At 37.0% G+C, this 18795-nt stretch overlaps 1 protein-coding gene across 1 annotated transcript in view; it reads left to right on the forward strand.

The window, feature by feature from the left end:
• Positions 1-18795, forward strand: part of RP1 (RP1 axonemal microtubule associated) — a 375431-nt gene that overhangs the window by 234187 nt on the left and 122449 nt on the right. The window contains exon 24 of the mRNA XM_007487226.3: positions 3785-3948. Coding sequence (XP_007487288.3) covers positions 3785-3948 — 164 coding nt within the window. The remainder of the gene's footprint in view (positions 1-3784; positions 3949-18795) is intronic.

Genomic DNA, 18795 nt, shown 5'->3' on the forward strand with positions numbered 1-18795 from the left:
GCATATTTCGCATTTGTTTGCAACCCCTGCAAATTATTTGAAAATAAAAACATTCTAGAGAACTTCATCAATAGGAAATCCTTATTTCTTTGGGTTTGGAATAGGACATTTTTCCATGACTCTGAAAAACACTTTTTGAGAACACACATCTCCTTAAAAATAACTTAATGTCATTGCCTTGAAGATGGATGCTTTTTCCATAGCCTTGGTTATTACAGTCTCAATGATGATCTCTATGTTCCAACTAAAGTGTACACATTTTATTGAACAAATGAGGAGAAAGACAGAGATAAAATATTACCCTTCTGAAATTAGCAGAAAGTTTTCCACATACTGGTGCTCAATATATGTTTGTTGAAGGAATTAATGAGCTTTTATTGAAGTGGCAAGCTCAATTTAATTAATAAACTGAAATCAATCCTCAATTTAGGTCCATTGGATTACCAATAATGGTACCAAGAGATTCCAAAGAGATAGTTTAAAAAAAAGAGAAATGTACATATGAATCACTCTATGAACACACAATGTGGCAGGAGCATTATCCTCACCCTTGATTAAGTTAAGATAATTTTTCCTCAAAAAGTATGGAAAGCATCCTCAATGCTTGTTGATCTCAGGAGACTAAAATAGTAAACTAATTGTTTATATTATTTCTTGAGCTCCTGAGGACAAAAGAGCCACAAAGAGTTCCAAGAGCCCTTTGATGCTTGGTTAGGAGACTATTGTTGTTGCTGGGCTGTTTCAGTCCAGTGTGATATTTCATGACCACATTTGAGGTTTTCTTGGCTAAGATACAGGAGTATCTTTCCTTCTCTAGTTCATTTTATAGATGAGGAAACTGAGATCAGCAGGGTTAAGTGACTTGTCCAGGTTTACACAACTAGTAAGTGTCTGAGTCCAGATCTGAACTCATAAGATGAGTTTGCCTGTCTCCATGCCATTCTATCCACTGTGCTATTGCTTAGCAGATAATGATGGATGACTCAGGCAAGGGAGTTTTACTTAGCAGAATCTGCTGGAGATGTCCTCAGGGTTTATCTTTGTTGAATACCCTTCTTCTCTTATAGCAATGTAAATCTCCTTTTGTTATACTGGTCCAATGACTTCCTGGTGTTTCATTTTGCTTCACCATCAAACCTAAAGTACCAGAAGATTGATCTGAGTCAGACTGCCCAGAACTCATGACTAGGCTATTTTTTTCTCATTAAATGAAAGAGAAATAAACTTTTAAAATATAGAATGCAAGAAGCAATCTCCACATCAGGGCTATCTCTAGGGGAGGCAACCTTTACAATATCAATTCCAGTTTAAAAGAGAAAAAAATCTGAATGCTGAAAAAGAAAGTGTTGGTAGCTTTGTTCTGTTCAAGGTAGACTGTCAAATCTTTCTTGCAGAGTTGAAGGTTTTTATGCAGGTATGTGTTTCTGAACTGTAACACGTAATGATTTGACCTTGTCTACCCTTAAAATTGTGCCTGACCTCGATTTCCTCTTTTACATTAAAAGACTCTAGCCACCCTGAGTTATTTTCTAAAAAGGGCATGAAGTATGATAATAATGTTTTAACAGTAGCTTGGGATTGCATGGAGAGCAGTTACAAAAATAATACTAGGGAACTATAGCCACAAGACCTGGATTCATACTTTTTTTCCCTCTAAAGTTCTGCAAAAGGAAGAACCCTTATAATTGTGACACATAAGTAAGGAGCACAAAAACTGTAAAAATATTTTTAGCCTAGTTAAAAATAAACTGTCTGTGTTTCACAGAGACATGGTGCTTTTAATTGGAGTTGAGGTTCAGAATGTTTCAGTTTATTACTTTCTACAAAGGTCTTTTACTATTTTATATTTTAGGTTCTGAAGCATCAGTTCCTTTGGCAAATTAAGGCAATCTTCATGTATTTGAGTTTACAAATTAAAAAAAAAACAAGGAGGAAAATGATTTTTAATTGTTTTGCACAATATTAGAAAAAATAATCAGGAATATGTAAAAGAGGCTTCAGAATTTCTCATTAGTTAATCCACCCTAAAGGCTTCATGTCATGGTGACATGATCCTGTTCTGTTTTGCAAGTGAGAGAATCATGGGAGAGCAATATACAAAGCAATATTTTCTTTTTGTTCTCCAGTCTAGCAAGCAGGAGATCAAGCCTGATATCCAAGCTCATTTCTCTGCATGATGGCAGAAACTTTTAAGGATATAGCACAGGTACAAGAAATTGGAGTGGGTTTTGGGAGGGACTCTAAGGCAAGGATATGCCTAATAGCATATTCCATGATTACTTGAACCATTTGATTGCAGTGACAAAGATTTCCATAAGAAATTAGATCATGATGCTGATCCAAAATGGGATTACGGTTCGTTAATTGTCTTGTTTCCTTTTTTAACAAATGAAGTAAAGTCCTCTCACATAAACTTTTCATCTACTCAGGGTAACAGGACTGGTATAGGGATCACGGGAGTTCTTTCCTTTCTTTTTGTATTTTCATGCAAGGACATAATTTCTGCTTTTAAGGGTCCAGAGTAAGATTATAAGAGATTTTCCTAATGAAAGCTTTATTAAGTTGATTAGAGATATTCAAATACTCTCTGTGCAGTGAGCTTCAAAAAAAAAAGAAGATAAGGGCTTGATGGACTAGTGGACAATTTTGAGGAGTTTCACTAAACTTTCATGGTATAGAAAATTATAGATTTTATAATATAGAATATATATATATATATTCTATATAGAAATATAGAAAATTCTTCAAAGTCTATGTATATATGTTGCCTATAACCAGGCTAACTTCTTAAAAGAGTCAAATAGCCCCAGTGAACTGGGAGAAAATTGTTGAATGGGAATTTTATGAACTCCAGAGCCCTGAAGGGACTTATTTTCTTTCCCTGAACCAGAGTGTAAATATAGTCTCAGACCTCTTTTAAGAGGACTTCACTGATGTATTCTTGATAGGTTAGCTATGTAAGGAATAGTGGAGACTGATAAGAAAATGAGTACAAGTTCATTCAATGAAACCAATCAAAAAATAGCTCATATATCTTTAAAAATATTTTTTATTATGCTCTGTCTTAACCTTTTTAATGTTCCTAGTATCATCTCTGCAGAAAACTTGATTATTTATTTGGATCCTATGACACATTAGTTCTTTTTCTCTTAAACTTTTCTGCACCTCTATCTTACTTCTCCTCCCCACTTCTCTTTTTCTACTTTGTCATGTCTTTTCACTTTCGTCACCGGGTATTTTGCTCCTTCATTAGAAGGTAAGGACCATCCCTTTGAAAACTACAGTATTCTTGCTAGTACCTCTCTGAGATATGTTTTATTCTCCCAAGATCCTCTACACCATCCATTAACTGGATTTATTAGACTTGACTTTTCATAGCTAAAGCTAGGCTGACATCCTCTCAGTAGTATATCTGATCTTACAGCTTTTCACCACAGTCTTAGCCATGATCCCAAGCTGATGATATAATCAATACTTCATGCTTCTAGTCAACCACATGTTCCCTCTTCAACCATTTCATTCAGGATGTGAACTGTTCTTGTAAAGGCCACTCCTTTCTTTACCTTGCAGCCAAATGTTGCAGTTTGACTTTAAGCAGGTAGCCTTTGCTTTTGACATTTCCCAACAATGACAAAGTCTAACCAGTGTCTGGTCTGAAGTCCCCCAATTTCCCCTAAATTGTTATTCTTTTTCCTTCCATTATTTCTTTGGTCACTCATTTGATGTTTCAAACACCGTGACTTTTTCCATGTACATTTTCACTGTCTTCTTTCTTCCTTTGCAGAAGGAGACTGGAAGATAACTGTTGTCACAGGAGATTTTGAGAAGGCTGGCACAACTGCTACAGTGTCTCTTTATGCTTATGGAGAAAAGATGTCTTCAGGTCCCATCATTTTGGGGTCTGGGAAGCACCAGTTGTTTAACCCCAACAGTGCAGACATATTTAAGGTAAAGTTGATAGGCATAGCTATATACTCTGCTTACAAAAAGGTACTATGACATAGAATTCCTAAAATGTGACTCATAAACAGTGGATGGACAATGTGAATATGAAAAAAAGTTTAAGCTTTTGGTTTTCATTGTATTATAATTAATATCACAACCTAAATTTAAATTTTCTAATTACTTACATGAAATATATTAGATACTTGGACAGGGCATGATTCCTGAGATTTAAGTGGATTAATTTTCTTAATAACTTATTATTATTATTTATTATATTATATAATATGCAATTGTATATTATATATAAAATATATATTTTTTAATTACTTATGAACACATTTCTAAACTTTGCTCTCATTCTATATCATTCTACAGCTGAAGTAATTGACCATTTTGTAACTACACCTCACTAGGCTAATTACTTTACATAGGGTTAGGATATTGTGATCTCCTGGCTCATTTGCATGTATCTGGTTTTTAAGGCTTTAAAGTTTAAATTTTACAACACAATAAATCAAGTAACTGCTAACAATGACATGAAATGTTTTTTTTTTGAGATAATTTTTTTATTTTATAATATTTTATTTGATCATTTCCATGCATTATTCATTAAAGACAAAGATCATTTTCTTTTCCTCTCCCCACCCCCCATAGCAGATGCATGATTCCACTGGGTATCACATGTGTTCTTGATTCGAACCCATTGTCATGTTGTTAGTATTTGCATTAGAGTGTTCATTTAGAGTCTCTACTCTGTCATGTCCCCTCAACCGCTGTAGTCACGCAGTTGTTTTTCCTCGGTGTTTCTACTCCCACAGTTTGTCCTCTGCTTATGAATAGTGTTTTTTCTCCTAGATCCCTGCAGATTGTTCAGGGACATTACACCGCCACTAATGGAGAAGTCCATTACATTTGATTATACCACAGTGTATCATTCTCTGTGTACAATGTTCTCCTGGTTCTGCTCCTCTCGCTCTGCATCACTTCTTGGAGGTTGTTCCAGTCTCCATGGAATTCCTCCACTTTATTATTCCTTTTTGCACAATAGTATTCCATCGCCAAAATATACCACAATTTGTTCAGCCATTCCTCAATTGATGGGAATCCCCTCGTTTTTCAATTTTTGGCCACCACAAAGAGCTCAGCTATGAATATTCTTGTACATGTCTTTTTCTCCATTATCTCTTTGGGGTACAGACCCAGCAGTGCCATGGCAGTATCAAAGGATAGACATTCTTTTATCGCCCTTTGGGCATAGTTCCAAATTGCCCTCCAGAATGGTTGGATCAGTTCACAACTCCACCAGCAATGGATTAATGTCCCTACTTTGCCACATCCCCTTCAGCACTCATTACTTTCCTTTGCTATCATGTTAGCCAATCTGCTAGGTGTGAGGTGATACCTCAGAGTTGTTTTGATTTGCATCTCTCTGATTATAAGAGATTTAGAGCACTTTTTCATGTGCTTATTAATAGTTTTGATTTCCTTAACTGAAAATTGCCTATTCATGTCCCTTGTCCATTTATCAATTAGAGAATGGCTTGGATTTTTGTACAATTGATTTAGCTCTTTATAAATTTGAGAGGTTTCTATGAAGATTTTTTCCCAATTTGTTGCTACCCTTCTGATTTTGGTTACATTGGTTTTGTTTGTACAAAAACTTTTTAATTTGATGTATTCCAAAATTATTTATTTTGCATTTTGTAACTCTTTCTAATTCTTGCTTGGTTTTGAAGTCTTTCCCCTCCCAAAGATCTGACATGTATACTATTCTGTGTTTACCCAATTTACTTATGGTTTCCTTCTTTATGTTTAAGTCATTCACCCATTTTGAATTTATCTTGGTGTAGGTTGTGAGGTGTTGATCAATTCCTAATCTCTCCCACACTGTCTTCCAATTTTCCCAGCAGTTTTTATTGAATAGTGGATTTTTGTCCCAAAAGCTGGGATCTTTGGGTTTATCATATACTGTCTTACTGAGGTCGCTTGCCCCCAGTCTATTCCACTGATCCTCCTTTCTGTCTCTTATCCAGTACCACATTGTTTTGAAGACTGCTGCTTTGAAATATAGTTTAAGGTCTGGGACTGCAAGGCCCCCATCATTTGTGTTTTTTTTTTCATTATTTCCCTGGATATCCTTGACCTTTTGTTATTCCAAATGAACTTTGCTATGTTTTTTTCTAAATCAGTAAAGAAATTTTTTGGGAGTTCAATAGGTATGGCACTAAATAGATAAATAAGTTTGGGTAGGATGGTCATTTTTATTATATTGGCTCACCCTATCCATAAGCAGTTAATGTTTTTCCAATTGCTCAAGTCTAGTTTTAGTTGTGTGGCAAGTATTTTGTAGTTGTGTTCATATAGTTCCTGTGTTTGTCTCGGGAGATAGATTCCTAGGTATTTTATTTTGTCTAAGGTGATTTTGAATGGGATTTCTCTTTCTAGTTTTTGCTGCTGAGCTGTGTTGGAGATATATAGAAATGCTGATGACTTATGTGGGTTTATTTTGTATCCTGCAACTTTGCTAAAGTTGTTGATTATTTCAATTAGCTTTTTGGTTGAATCTCTAGGATTCTTTAAGTAGACCATCATGTCATCTGCAAAGAGTGATAACTTGGTCTCCTCCTTGCCTATTTTGATGCCTTCAATTTCTTTTTCTTCTCTAATTACTACTGCTAGTGTTTCTAGTACAATGTCAAATAGTAGAGGTGATAATGGGCATCCTTGTTTCACTCCTGATCTTAATGGGAATGGATTTAGTTTATCCCTATTGCAGATGATATTAGCTGATGGTTTTAGATATATACTGTTTATTATTTTTAGGAACAACCCTTCTATTCCTATGCTTTCTAGTGTTTTTAAAAGGAATGGGTGTTGTATTTTATCAAAGGCTTTTTCTGCATCTATTGAGATAATCATGTGGTTCTTGTTGGTTTGCTTGTTGATGTGGTCAATTATGTGGATGGTTTTCCTAATGTTGAACCAGCCCTGTATCCCTGGTATGAATCCTACTTGATCATGGTGGATGACCCTTCTGATCACTTGCTGGAGTCTTTTTGCTAGTATCCTATTTAAGATTTTTGCATCTATATTCATTAGGGAGATTGGTCTATAGTTTTCTTTCTCTGTTTTTGACTTGCCTGGTTTTGGAATCAGTACCATGTTTGTGTCGTAAAAGGAGTTTGGTAGAACTCCCTCTTTGCTTATTATGTCAAATAGTTTGTATAGTATTGGGATTAACTGTTCTCTGAATGTTTGATAGAATTCACTGGTGAATCCATCAGGCCCTGGGGATTTTTTCTTAGGAAGTTCTTTGATGGCCTGTTGTATTTCATTTTCTGATATGGGATTATTTAAGAATTCTATTTCTTCTTCTGTTAGTCTAGGCAGTTTGTATTTTTGTATATATTCTTCCATATCACCTAAATTGGTGTATTTATTGCCATATAATTGGGCAAAGTAATTTTTAATGATTGCCTTAATTTCCTCTTCATTGGAGGTGATATCCCCCTTTTCATCTTTGATACTGTTAATTTGTTTTTCTTCTTTCCTTTTTTTAATTAGATTGACCAGTACTTTGTCTATTTTGTTTGTTTTTTCAAAGTACCAGCTTCTTGTCTTATTTATTAAATCAATAGTTCTATCACTTTCAATTTTATTAATTTCTCCCTTAATTTTTAGGATTTCTAGTTTGGTTTTCTGATGGGGGTTTTTAATTTGATCACTTTTGAGTTTTTTTATTTGCATTTCCAATTGATTGATCTCTGCTCTCCCTAGTTTGTTAACATATGTACTCAGGGATATGAATTTACCTCTGATTACCGCTTTGGCTACATCCCAAAAGGTTTAAAAGGATGTCTTGCCATTGTCATTTTCCTCATTGAAATTATTAATTGTTTCTATGATTTCTTCTCTAACTAAACGATTTTGGAGTCTCATATTGTTTAATTTCCAATTAGTTTTTGATTTGGTTTTCCATGTACCATTACTGATCATTATTTTTATTGCCTTGTGATCTGAAAAGGCTGCATTTATTATTTCTGCTTTTCTGCATTTGTGTGCCATGTTTCTGTGACCTAATGTATGGTCAATCTTTGTGAATGTGCCATGTGGTGCTGAGAAGAAGGTGTATTCCTTTTTATCCCTATTTATTTTTCTCCATATGTCTATTAATTCTAATTTTTCTAAGATTTCATTCACTTCTTTTACCTCTTTCTTATTCAATTTTTGATTTGATTTATCTAAATTTGATAATGGTTGGTTCAAGTCTCCCACTAATATGGTTTTACTGTCTATTTCTTCCTTCAATTCTCCTAGTTTCTCCATTAGAAATTTGGGTGCTATATTATTTGGTGCATACGTGTTGATTAGTGATATTTCCTCATTATCTAAAGTCCCTTTTAACAAAATATAATTACCTTCCCTATCCCTTTTGATCAGGTCTATTTTTGCTTTGGCTTCATCAGATATCATTATTGCCACTCCTGCCTCCTTTCTGTCAGTTGAGGCCCAGAAGGTCTTACTCCATCCTTTAATTCTGACCTTGTGGGTGTCTACCCACCTCATGTATGTTTCTTGAAGACAACATATGGTAGGGTTTTGGATTCTAATCCATTCTGCTATTTGTCTATGTTTTATGGGTGAGTTCATCCCATTCACGTTCAAAGTTATGACTGTCACTTGTGGACTCCCTGGCATTTTGATATCCTTCCCTAATTCTAACCTTTCTTCTTCAGCTCTACCTTTTAGTCCACTGATTTACTTTAAATCAGCTCCCCTTGTCCCCTCCCTTGATATGTTTCCCTTTCTAGTCCCTCCCTTTTTGTTACCTCCCCTCCCCCCTCTTCTTCCCTCCCTTTTTTGTGTTTCCTCACCCCTAGCCCCCTTGGTTTTCCTTCTCCCTTCCCTTGTTGGGTAAGATAGAATTCAAGATCCCAATGGATCTGGATGTTCTTCCCTCTCAGAGTTGATTTCCCTGAGAGTAAGGTTTAAGTAAAAACTCTCTTCCTCTCCTTCTTATAGGAGTTTTCTTCCCCTCCCCTTCCCGTGTGAATCTTTGTGTGAGAAAGATTATTCTATTTGTTCTTTCTTTTCCCCCTATTTACACATTACATTTTCCCCACATATTAGTATACATAGATTGATATAAATGTAGTCCTTATAGAAGAGAGTTTGAGTAAAAGAAAAAGATAACATTTTTCTCCTTTTCCCTTTCCTTCATATTTACCTTTTCAGGTATTCCATGCTCTTTGTTTTTTGATATCAAACTTTCCACAGAGCTCTGGTCTTTTCTTTGCAAAAACTTGGAAATCTTCTATTTTGTTGAATGCCCATACTTTCCCTTGGAAGTATATAGTCGGTTTTGCTGGGTAGCTGATTCTTGGTTGGAGACCCAGCTCTCTTGCCTTTCTGAAGATCATGTTCCATGCCTTACGAACATTCAGAGTGGAACTTGCAAGTTCTTGTGTGACCCTGATTGGCATTCCTTTATATCTAAATTGTCTTTATCTGGCTTCTTGTAGGATTTTTTCTTTTGTTTGCGAGCTTTGGAATTTGGCTATTACATTCCTAGGAGTTGTCTTTTGGGGATTTATTGTAGAGGGTGTTCTGTGAGCTCTGTCAGTGGCTGTATTGCCCTCTTGTTCTAGAATCTCTGGGCAATTTTCTTTGATTATATCTTGTGTTAAGATGTCGAGTTTGCTGTTTACTTCCGGCTTTTCTGGAAGTCCAATTATTCTTAAATTATCTCTTCTTCCTCTATTTTCCAAGTCTGTCACCTTGTCAGTGAGATATTTTATGTTCTCTTCTAATTTCTTGGTCTTTTGGTTTGCTTTATTATTTCTTGCTCGTTGTCTTCGAGTTGCCTGATTCTGACTTTTAAAGCCTGGTTTTCCTTTTCACTTTGGTAAAACTGGTTTTGTAGATGCATAAATTTCTTTTGCATTATTTCCCACTTTTCCTCCCAGAAGGCTTCCATCTTTTTGATCATTTCCGATTCAAATTCTTCATGGGTTTGTGGAGATTTTCTATTTCATTTGGAAGGTTTCGGAGCATTTGCTTGTGTTTCCTCTTCTATCTCCTCTGTATTTTGTATTTTTGCTCCATAAAATGTGTCCAAAGTCGCCCCCTTCTTCTTCTTTTTCTTGGAATTTTGGGGCTTTTGTGCTTCCGTGGAGTTTGCCATCTCTATCTCAGGGGGGAGGACTAGCTTTTCTTATCTCTGTCTGGTGTTCAGAGGTTTTAGCCCTAGGCAGATTGTCCATTCTATGCAGTTGTTGTTCTGTCTTCCTGGGGAAGCCAGGAATTGTTGGTGTTTCTGTGTTACTGCCCTTCTCATTTCCCTCCCGATGCTTCTCTGTTACCTTACTTCCATGCTCTGAGCCTGGCTCGGCCCTTTCCTCGGGGTATTTGTTTCTGTGCCTTAGCTGGCCAGGAGAGCCAGCACTCTGAGGGGGGATGGGCCGCGGCTTCCAGGAGCTCTGAGGGCTCCTGATAAGATTAACTTTCTCCGGGTTGAACTGAGTATGCTTTGAGGCAGGGACCTTCCGTGAGACTCAGATGGAAGGATCCAGCCAGGGGGCTGCAGGCTCTCCCCTGTCTCTCTCTGTTTCCCTGCTGTCTGGGTGCCCCCTCGACTGGGTCAGGTTCTTTTCAGGAAGTGGCCTTCAGGATAGCCAGCCCTGAGGCTCTGAGGTTCCCTCTGCTGCCTTGGACTCAGGGCTCTGGGTTGGGGGGATGGGTCCTGGGACCTTCCTTCTGCCTACCCCTTAGGTCCGAGTGATCTCGGGTTCTGGCTTTTGGGGGGGCCATACCTTTTGATCCAGGTCCAGGAGGAGGATTCCCGGGGTCTACGCTGTTGTTTGTTTTGAATTTCGGTGCCCTAGGAGCATATAGTTTGAATTCGGTAGGGAAGGAGATCTGAACTTTAGCTTTCTTTAAACTGCCATCTTGACCGGAAGTCCGACATGAAATGTTTTAATGAGGGCTTTTGGCTTAATAACTAATGTAAAGAGGAATTTGTGGGTTTTTGTTGATGTTATTTTGCCTCATAAGAAAATGGCAAGTCTCTGATTACCAGGAGGTACTCCTGTTCTCAGCCACAGAAGGTAATGAAGAAATGAATAATGACCAGAGTGATCAAGAGTGAACATGAGATTGGAACTCAGAAGTGTGCAGAAAAGCTAGATTAAAGATGTGTACGAAAGTTGGAGCAGCAGCAGGGAGAGTAGCAAAAGGCTTAAGTGACAGTTTCTGATTGGCTGAGTAAAGATGAAATTTATTAGAAGAATTTCAACTTTAGCTATTGTTCTTCACTGCCATCTCCAGTTTGAAAGAGATGAAGCCTCAGGCATACCTATTCTGAATTGCCTGCCCTCTCTGATATGATAGGGAAAAGAAGAAAGGGGACAGATATTTTGTAGCTATTTGTTGTCTCTTAGAAAGACATACTGAGATGTCATTGGATGGTGCATAAGACTGGTGAGTAAAGTGCTAGCTGGGCTTGTTACTCTTCCTGAGAGTCAGAGTAAGGAATCTTGCAGTTCTCTCACTTAAAGGGATATTATAAGAGAGTAACACTTTGAAGGACCTCTCTAAGGGTGATTGTTGGTTAAAAGAGCTTGTTATCCAGTTAGACATTAGAAAAGGGGATGTAGCAAGTAGCAGAATGATGAGGACAAGAAAAAGGACAACTGGCAGAGAAACAGTTTCATGTTGTCTCAGTGTTCCTGAGTTGGACTAATGACACTAACAACCCCAGTCCAAAATTGTGAGTTACTCATAACACGTGGCTTTTCCTCACTCATAGGTCACCATAACAGATTGAGGCAAGCGTGTTCCTACTTTTCCCACAGATCCTGAATGTTTTGCTTATAACTTGTGACTTATGTTTGTGTAATGACAATGGTGTATTGATTAGTATTGTCTTTGATTATGTTGAGCATCTGTTATGTATTGATTATCATTGCATTCTTCTTATTGCTTAGTAAATGGCTATATTTAATATCTAATGGAGTCATCATTGTGAATGTCTGGTTTTCTGTAAATATAAAGGCACTGGTAGGAGCTATTATGGAAATGAGGAGATCATATTCACCACAGTAGGGCCAGTTCTAGGTCCTTGGGGGAGTGGCTAACTTTGTGACAGCATCTTTTTCTGAAAACTCAGAGCTGTGGTTGTGTAGGCATATAAGGGTTAATGAGTCAGCTCAAGGAATCATGGATGGTCCCCATACCATGAGAGAAGTGAAATATTGAGGGCTCCTATCATACCATTTACACCATTACATATTATTCTCCAAAGATAATTTGATCTTCTTGAAGGGGAGAACTATTTCATGGTGGTCCTTCAATCCTCTGTGGCTTATAAATAGTAAGTTTTCAATATATTTTTGAAAATTATTTTAATGTGAAGAGAATGTAGCACCAAAATTAATGATGGACTTCCCCTCAAATAATCTGTTAAGAATTCTTTAATATTAAAAAAGCAATTGGTCATTTGTGACAGAATACATGGGATCCTTCTCCTTTGTAACTTTTCACAGGACTGGAGATTGTGTCTGATAGTGTGTAATTTCATTAGGCCAAATTTGATGTCAATGAACCAATGAGTAGGAAGACAAAAGAGTCAACATCAGATACTAGAAGTGAAAAAAAATTTAGGTTACAATCTATTTTGAAAAGTTATGAACAAAGTACAAAACTTGGCATTTAACTATTCCTTTAAATATTTTTTAACATTATCCCATTCTTCATTTCCACAGTCATAGCCTTCATTCAATTTTTCCCCTCATTACTTCAATATCAAACATTAATCTTTCTATATCTAGTCTTTCCTCCATGAAATCTGTATTGAAGAGAGAAAGGAGAGTCCTTTCCCTCACATACTTAAAGTGATTCAGTGACCATTTATTAAACACTTTCTATGTGGAGAGCACTGTCCTGGACATTTGAGAAAATGCAAAGCTAAGATAAAATACACAGTTTGCTGTTATTAATGTTACAGTCTAGTAGGTAGATAAAGTAATGATACAAAATACTATAATACACAATTGTGCATGATAAATGCACACAAAGAGGGTTATGGGAGAAAACAGTTAAATGTGGTCCAAGGTTGAAGGACATTAACAACCAGGTAGTAGGTATATAAATCAGGGTAGGGTCCGTGGTGGAAGCAGCATTTGAATTGTTTTAAAGCATTGGCAGAATTCAGTTGGGAAGAATATAGGAAGAGGACATTAGGAACAACAACTTGAACAAAGGTTAGAGTTGGGAAAACTTGAGATGGGTCTAAGGAAAACAGTGTGTTCCAGATGCAAAGAGAAAAAAACAATCAAAACACCAAACCTTTAGTAATGTCCAACTTCTGGGGAAGAGAAAAAAATGGCAATGGGAAAAGAAAGATGATGAGCAATTGGGCAAATATAATATCAGACAAGATAAAATATCCATTAAGAAGCATTTTGTTAAGATTGTGAAATGCTGCTGAGAGGTCAAAAAGGATGAGAGGTATTGAAACAACCAACCATTGAATTTGGAGAAGAGGAGATCAAGCAGAGGAGTTTGAATTGAGTAGTTGGAAAAGAAGTCCCTTTATAGTGGGTAAAGAAATGGGTGAGGAGGAAGTGGAAATGTTGGAAATAGACTATCAAGAAGTTTAACAAGAAGATAGGAAAGATAAAATGGTGGCTAATTGGTATAAAAAGTCAAGAGAAAGATTTTTGTTTTAAGATTGGAACCATATTTTCATTTTGATAGATACATCAGGAGGGGCTAGTGACAGAGATTGAAGATGCATAATTAAAAAAAATATACTTTTTAAGCAATGTTCCGGAAGACTTAGAAAGGAATAGAATCAGGATTGAAGGTAGACAAATTATCCTTAGTGAGGAATAATGATGCCATTTTTGGGAGTGGTGGCCAGAAGAAAGGAGAAATTAAATTAATAACAACAATTAGTAAATAAAATATTAAATAATAGTAATTAAAATGGAAATAAAAAATTCTCTAATAGTTATGCCTGGCTATCAAATAACTCTCATTAATTATACCACAGTATCTACTTTAATATTAAAATAAATCTTATTGTCAATAACTTCTTCAATTAAATATGCCATGAGTACTTTTTTCTGCATCATAAATTGGGTTTATAATAACAATATTTTTAAATTTTACGTTGTTAAGTGGATTTTGGAGGAAGCCAGGTGGCATAGTGGATAGACTATCAGATCTAGAGTTAGAAAGAACTGAGTTCAAAACCAACCTCAGACACTAGTTATATGACCCTAGGCAAAGTAATTTAACCTTCTTTGCCTCAGTTTCTTCATCTGCAAAATGAGTTGGAGAAGGAAATGGCAAATCCTCCATTATCTTTGCCAAGATCATACCAAATGGTGTCATGAAGGGTCAGACATGACTGAAATGACTGAATAACAACAAAAATTAATTTGGAACTTAAAATCAAGAGGACCTATGTATGACTCAAGTCCTGGATCCATTATTTAATACTTGTGCCAGTCCATTTTACTTCTCTCTTAACCCATATTTCTTCTTAGCAAAATGAAGATAATGATACCCATTATACCAGTTAATAGGTTTATTATTAGAAGAGTGCTTTATAAGCCTTAAAGAGCTATATAATGTTAGAATTATTTTTATTACTATTTGGTGCATTCCTTACAACAGTCCTTTCATGTAGGTTTTTCCAGGGAATGGATCACTGATTTTATTGGCACAGGGAACTCCCATATGAGGAAATTCCCTTTAACAATGCAGGTTGGCACTTTCTTGGTGACTTATAGTCTTAGAGTTTCCTAGAGCATTGGTAGATTAAATGATTTGCCCTGGGTAACAATGCACTATGTGGGAGAGGCAGCATGTATCTAATAATGTTTTTAAATATATAAAATAAAATCCATAAGATTATAAAGGTAACCAGTTATATCAATATATAAACAGAATTAGAAAAACAACACCAAGTTCATAGACCTCAATTAAGAACCCTCAGTTAAAGGGAAAATATTCCTTTCTTTTTCCCAGCTAAAATCTTGCCTTCCAAAAGAAGTCTTTTCTGGTTGTTCCCCTCACTGTTTTAATGACTTCTGTCTCGATTTTTCTCTAATTAATCTTGTGAATAGCTTGTTGGTAGATTGTTTTCCTGTTTTCTTCTCCATTTGATAGTAATCTATTTGAGAACATGGTTATCTTTTGTTTTTCTTTATATCCCTAGCACTTAGCACAGTATACATAGTAGGTTCTTAATAAAAGCTCGTTGGCTAACTGATTTCTGGCTTCATGGCCAGCACTCATTGCTTTGAGCTACATTTTCTCTCTCTCTCTCTCTCCTTTGCTCTCTCTCCTTTCTCATTGTCATTATTATTATACTCATTAAGGACTAATTACATATAAACATAAGATATTATCATGGCATAGTTTGGTTTCTAGCCTGTGATTTTCAATATATATGTATACATGGGTTTATATACATGATATGTATATATATATATATATATATATATATATATATATATATATATATATATTCATGAAGCCAAAAGATGGAGTGGTTTTCCTGAAAATGTTTCTTTTAAAAATATTATTTTAATGATCTATTTCTACTCAACAAATACTCTGTGTATTCGGTACATGGCACTGTGATTGGTAAAAGAAGAGAAACAGGAACAAGTATTTATTAAACACCCATCATGTGTCAGGTGTTATGCTAAGCACTTTACAAATATGCCATTTGACCCATCTAGCAACTATGTGAGGTAGGTGTTATTAATTTCCTTATTTAACAGTTGAAGAAACTGAGGCAGAGACTTGCCCAGTGTCAAAGATAATAAGTGTCTGAGATCACATTTGAACTCAGATCTTCCTGACTCCAGGCCCAATGCTCATAACACAAAGACAAAACAGGGGTGCAAATGAAACACTTTTTGACCTCAAGGAATTCACAATAGACTAATGGAGTAACCCTTACACTAATATATATATATATATATATATATATATATATATATATATATATATATATATATATATATATATAATAAAGGAAACCAAGGTAGGGGCATACACTAACAACTAGAACAAATCTGAGGAAAAGACACTGAGGAAGATAAGTATTCTGAGAGTTAAGAGTTGTCTCCTCTATTAGAATACATACTTTTTAAGAACAAGGGTTATTTTGTTTTTTATTTTTGTATCCTCAGCACCTAGCACAGGACCTGGTATGTAGTAAGTACTTAATAAATGTTTGGGGATAAATCAGTTGAGGACAAACAAGTTCACTGCATTGTAGGAGAGAGAGTAACAAATTTTATCAAACAAAATTAACTTTCCTGGTGAGTCTACTGCTATCGTTACCCTGGATGCCTACCTTACAGATTGGTTTATACTTACCAACTTTATTTCCCAGCCCAGATTTCTTTTCTAATGCCAACCTCCATTTCCAATTTCCTGAAGGATGTTTCCACCTAGATAATTCTCCTGACATTCAAAGTGGGCAAAATTGAGTTTGTTGTCTTTTCCCTTGAATCTACTCTTCCTTCTGGATTCATTAGTTCTTTTTCTGATACTACCACTAAGCCATTCTCACATGGTGGAAACTCTGGAATTTTTGCTACTGGGGTACCTCTTGGTACCGTTTAGTAAATTGTTTCTTTCCAACTAAATTGAAACCTAGTACATTCAAAGATCGAATGCTTCTTGAGCCTAGAGACTAGTTCTCTGATTCTGGCTCTATTGATGATGAAATCAATTAGTTTCATTGATAAATTGGTTTAATATTCTTTGTATGCCCTTGGGCTTCTTGTGACTGGTTAATCCTGTGTACAAATTGGAACTATCCAAAGTCTTTTTTCTCTAATGAATATACACATTTGGGAGATATAAATCTTATCTTTGGATTATATAATTTCCAAGGTCCTTTCCAGATCTTAGTATATGAGTTCTTATTCAAGGAGATGGGTATTATTGTTCTTCTTCATGAATTGGGGTACATTTTCTTGAGGGGGTGGGATCTGAGATAATTTCTAAGTGAATGAAGGAAGAGAGGCAGCTTGGCAGATGGTCAGTGGGTAGCTATTGAAGGTTGGGGGATTGTAGAGAAATAGTGTGGGGGCTGGAGTAGGAGGAAGAAACAAAAGGAGCCAAGAATAGTTCTAGGCTAGAACAAAAATATTGGGAGAAGGTATATGATATAGGGGATGTAAATCCTGAGACTTTTTGATTCTAAGATTAAAATGATAATGAAAACAGCTTCCTTTTATTTAGTCTTATACAGTTTTAAATCACTTACCTCCTAATAAGCTTGTACAACAGGTAGAAGAAGGCTTATTCTTCTCCTTTTTCAAATGAAGACCCTGAGTGAGGTTGTGACTTCTTATGATCATACAACTATAAAGTATCAAGTCAGCATTTGAACTCAGTTCACAGTTCTCCTCACCCCACTGTTTCCTCTATGTTCCAGTGGACAAAATAGCTACATGCACTCTTGGTTGCTTTGGTCCCAGTTTCCTGATTCTATTGGTGTACCCAGAAACATGGTGAGGAATCTTCCTCTACTGTGCAGAATGGCCATGGCTTTGCAATTCATAATTCATAATACTGACCAGCATATGGGAAGAGGAAGACATGCCCCCAGAACTCAGAGATGCCTCCATCGTAGCCCTATACAAGAACAAAGGTGCATGAGCAGCCTGTGACAACTACAGAGACATCTCACTACTCTCCACTGCCGGAAAGATCCTCACCCGTGCTATACTCAACAGACTCCTGTCATCTGTTTCAGAGCAGAACCTGCCTGAATCACAATGTGGCTTCCGACCAGATCGCAGCACCATCGACATGGTCTTCACGGTGAGGCAAATACAGGAAAAATGCCTTGAGCAGAACCTGAGTCTCTACATTGTCTTCATAGACCTGACAACAGCATTCAACACAGTGAACAGGGACGCATTGTGGGTGATCCTCAGCAAGCTCGGCTGCCCAGCAAAATTTGTCAAACTGATCCAGCTCTTTCATGTCGACATGACAGGGGAAGTCCTATCTGGTGGAGAGACTCCCGATCGCTTCAACATCTCCAATGGCGTGAAACAAGGCTGTGTCCTCGCTCTGGTACTATTGAACCTATACTTCACCCAGGTATCACGACATGCTGTGATGGATCTAGACCTGGGCGTCTACATCAAATACCGACTGGATGGCTCACTATTCGACCTTCACCGCCTGACCGCAAAAACAGACAACAGAGAGACTCATCCTGGAAGCTCTCTTTGCAGATGACTGTGCTCTCATGGCCCACCAAGAAAATCATCTCCAAACCATTGTGGACAGGTTCTCCACCAAAACAAAACTGTTTGGCCTGACTATCCGCCTCAGCAAAACAGAGGTGCTGTTCCAACCTGCACCAGGGAGGCCAAAGAACCAGCCGTGCATTACAATCGACGGCGCGCAGCTTTCTAACGTCAACACTTTCAAGTACCTGGGCAGCACCATCGCCAACGACGGGTCCCTAGACCAAGAGATCAATGCCAGGATCCAAAAGGCCAGCCAGGCACTCGGGCGGCTGCGCTGCAAAGTCCTCCAACACAGCGGTGTAAGCACTGCAATGAAGCTCAAAGTGTACAACGCAGTGGTCCTCAGCTCGCTCCTGTATGGTTGTGAGACATGGACACTGTACAGGAAGCACATGAAGCAGCTGGAGCAATTCCACCAACGCTCCCTCCGGTCAATCATGAGGATCTGATGGCAGGACCAAATCACCAACCAGGAAGTCCTCGACAGAGCCAACTCCACCAGCATCGAAGTCCTGGTACTCCAAACCCAGCTACGATGGTCTGGACACGT

The sequence above is a fragment of the Monodelphis domestica genome, chromosome 3 (genome assembly GCF_027887165.1).
Source record: "Monodelphis domestica isolate mMonDom1 chromosome 3, mMonDom1.pri, whole genome shotgun sequence".
In the NCBI taxonomy this organism is placed as follows: Eukaryota; Metazoa; Chordata; class Mammalia; order Didelphimorphia; family Didelphidae; genus Monodelphis; species Monodelphis domestica.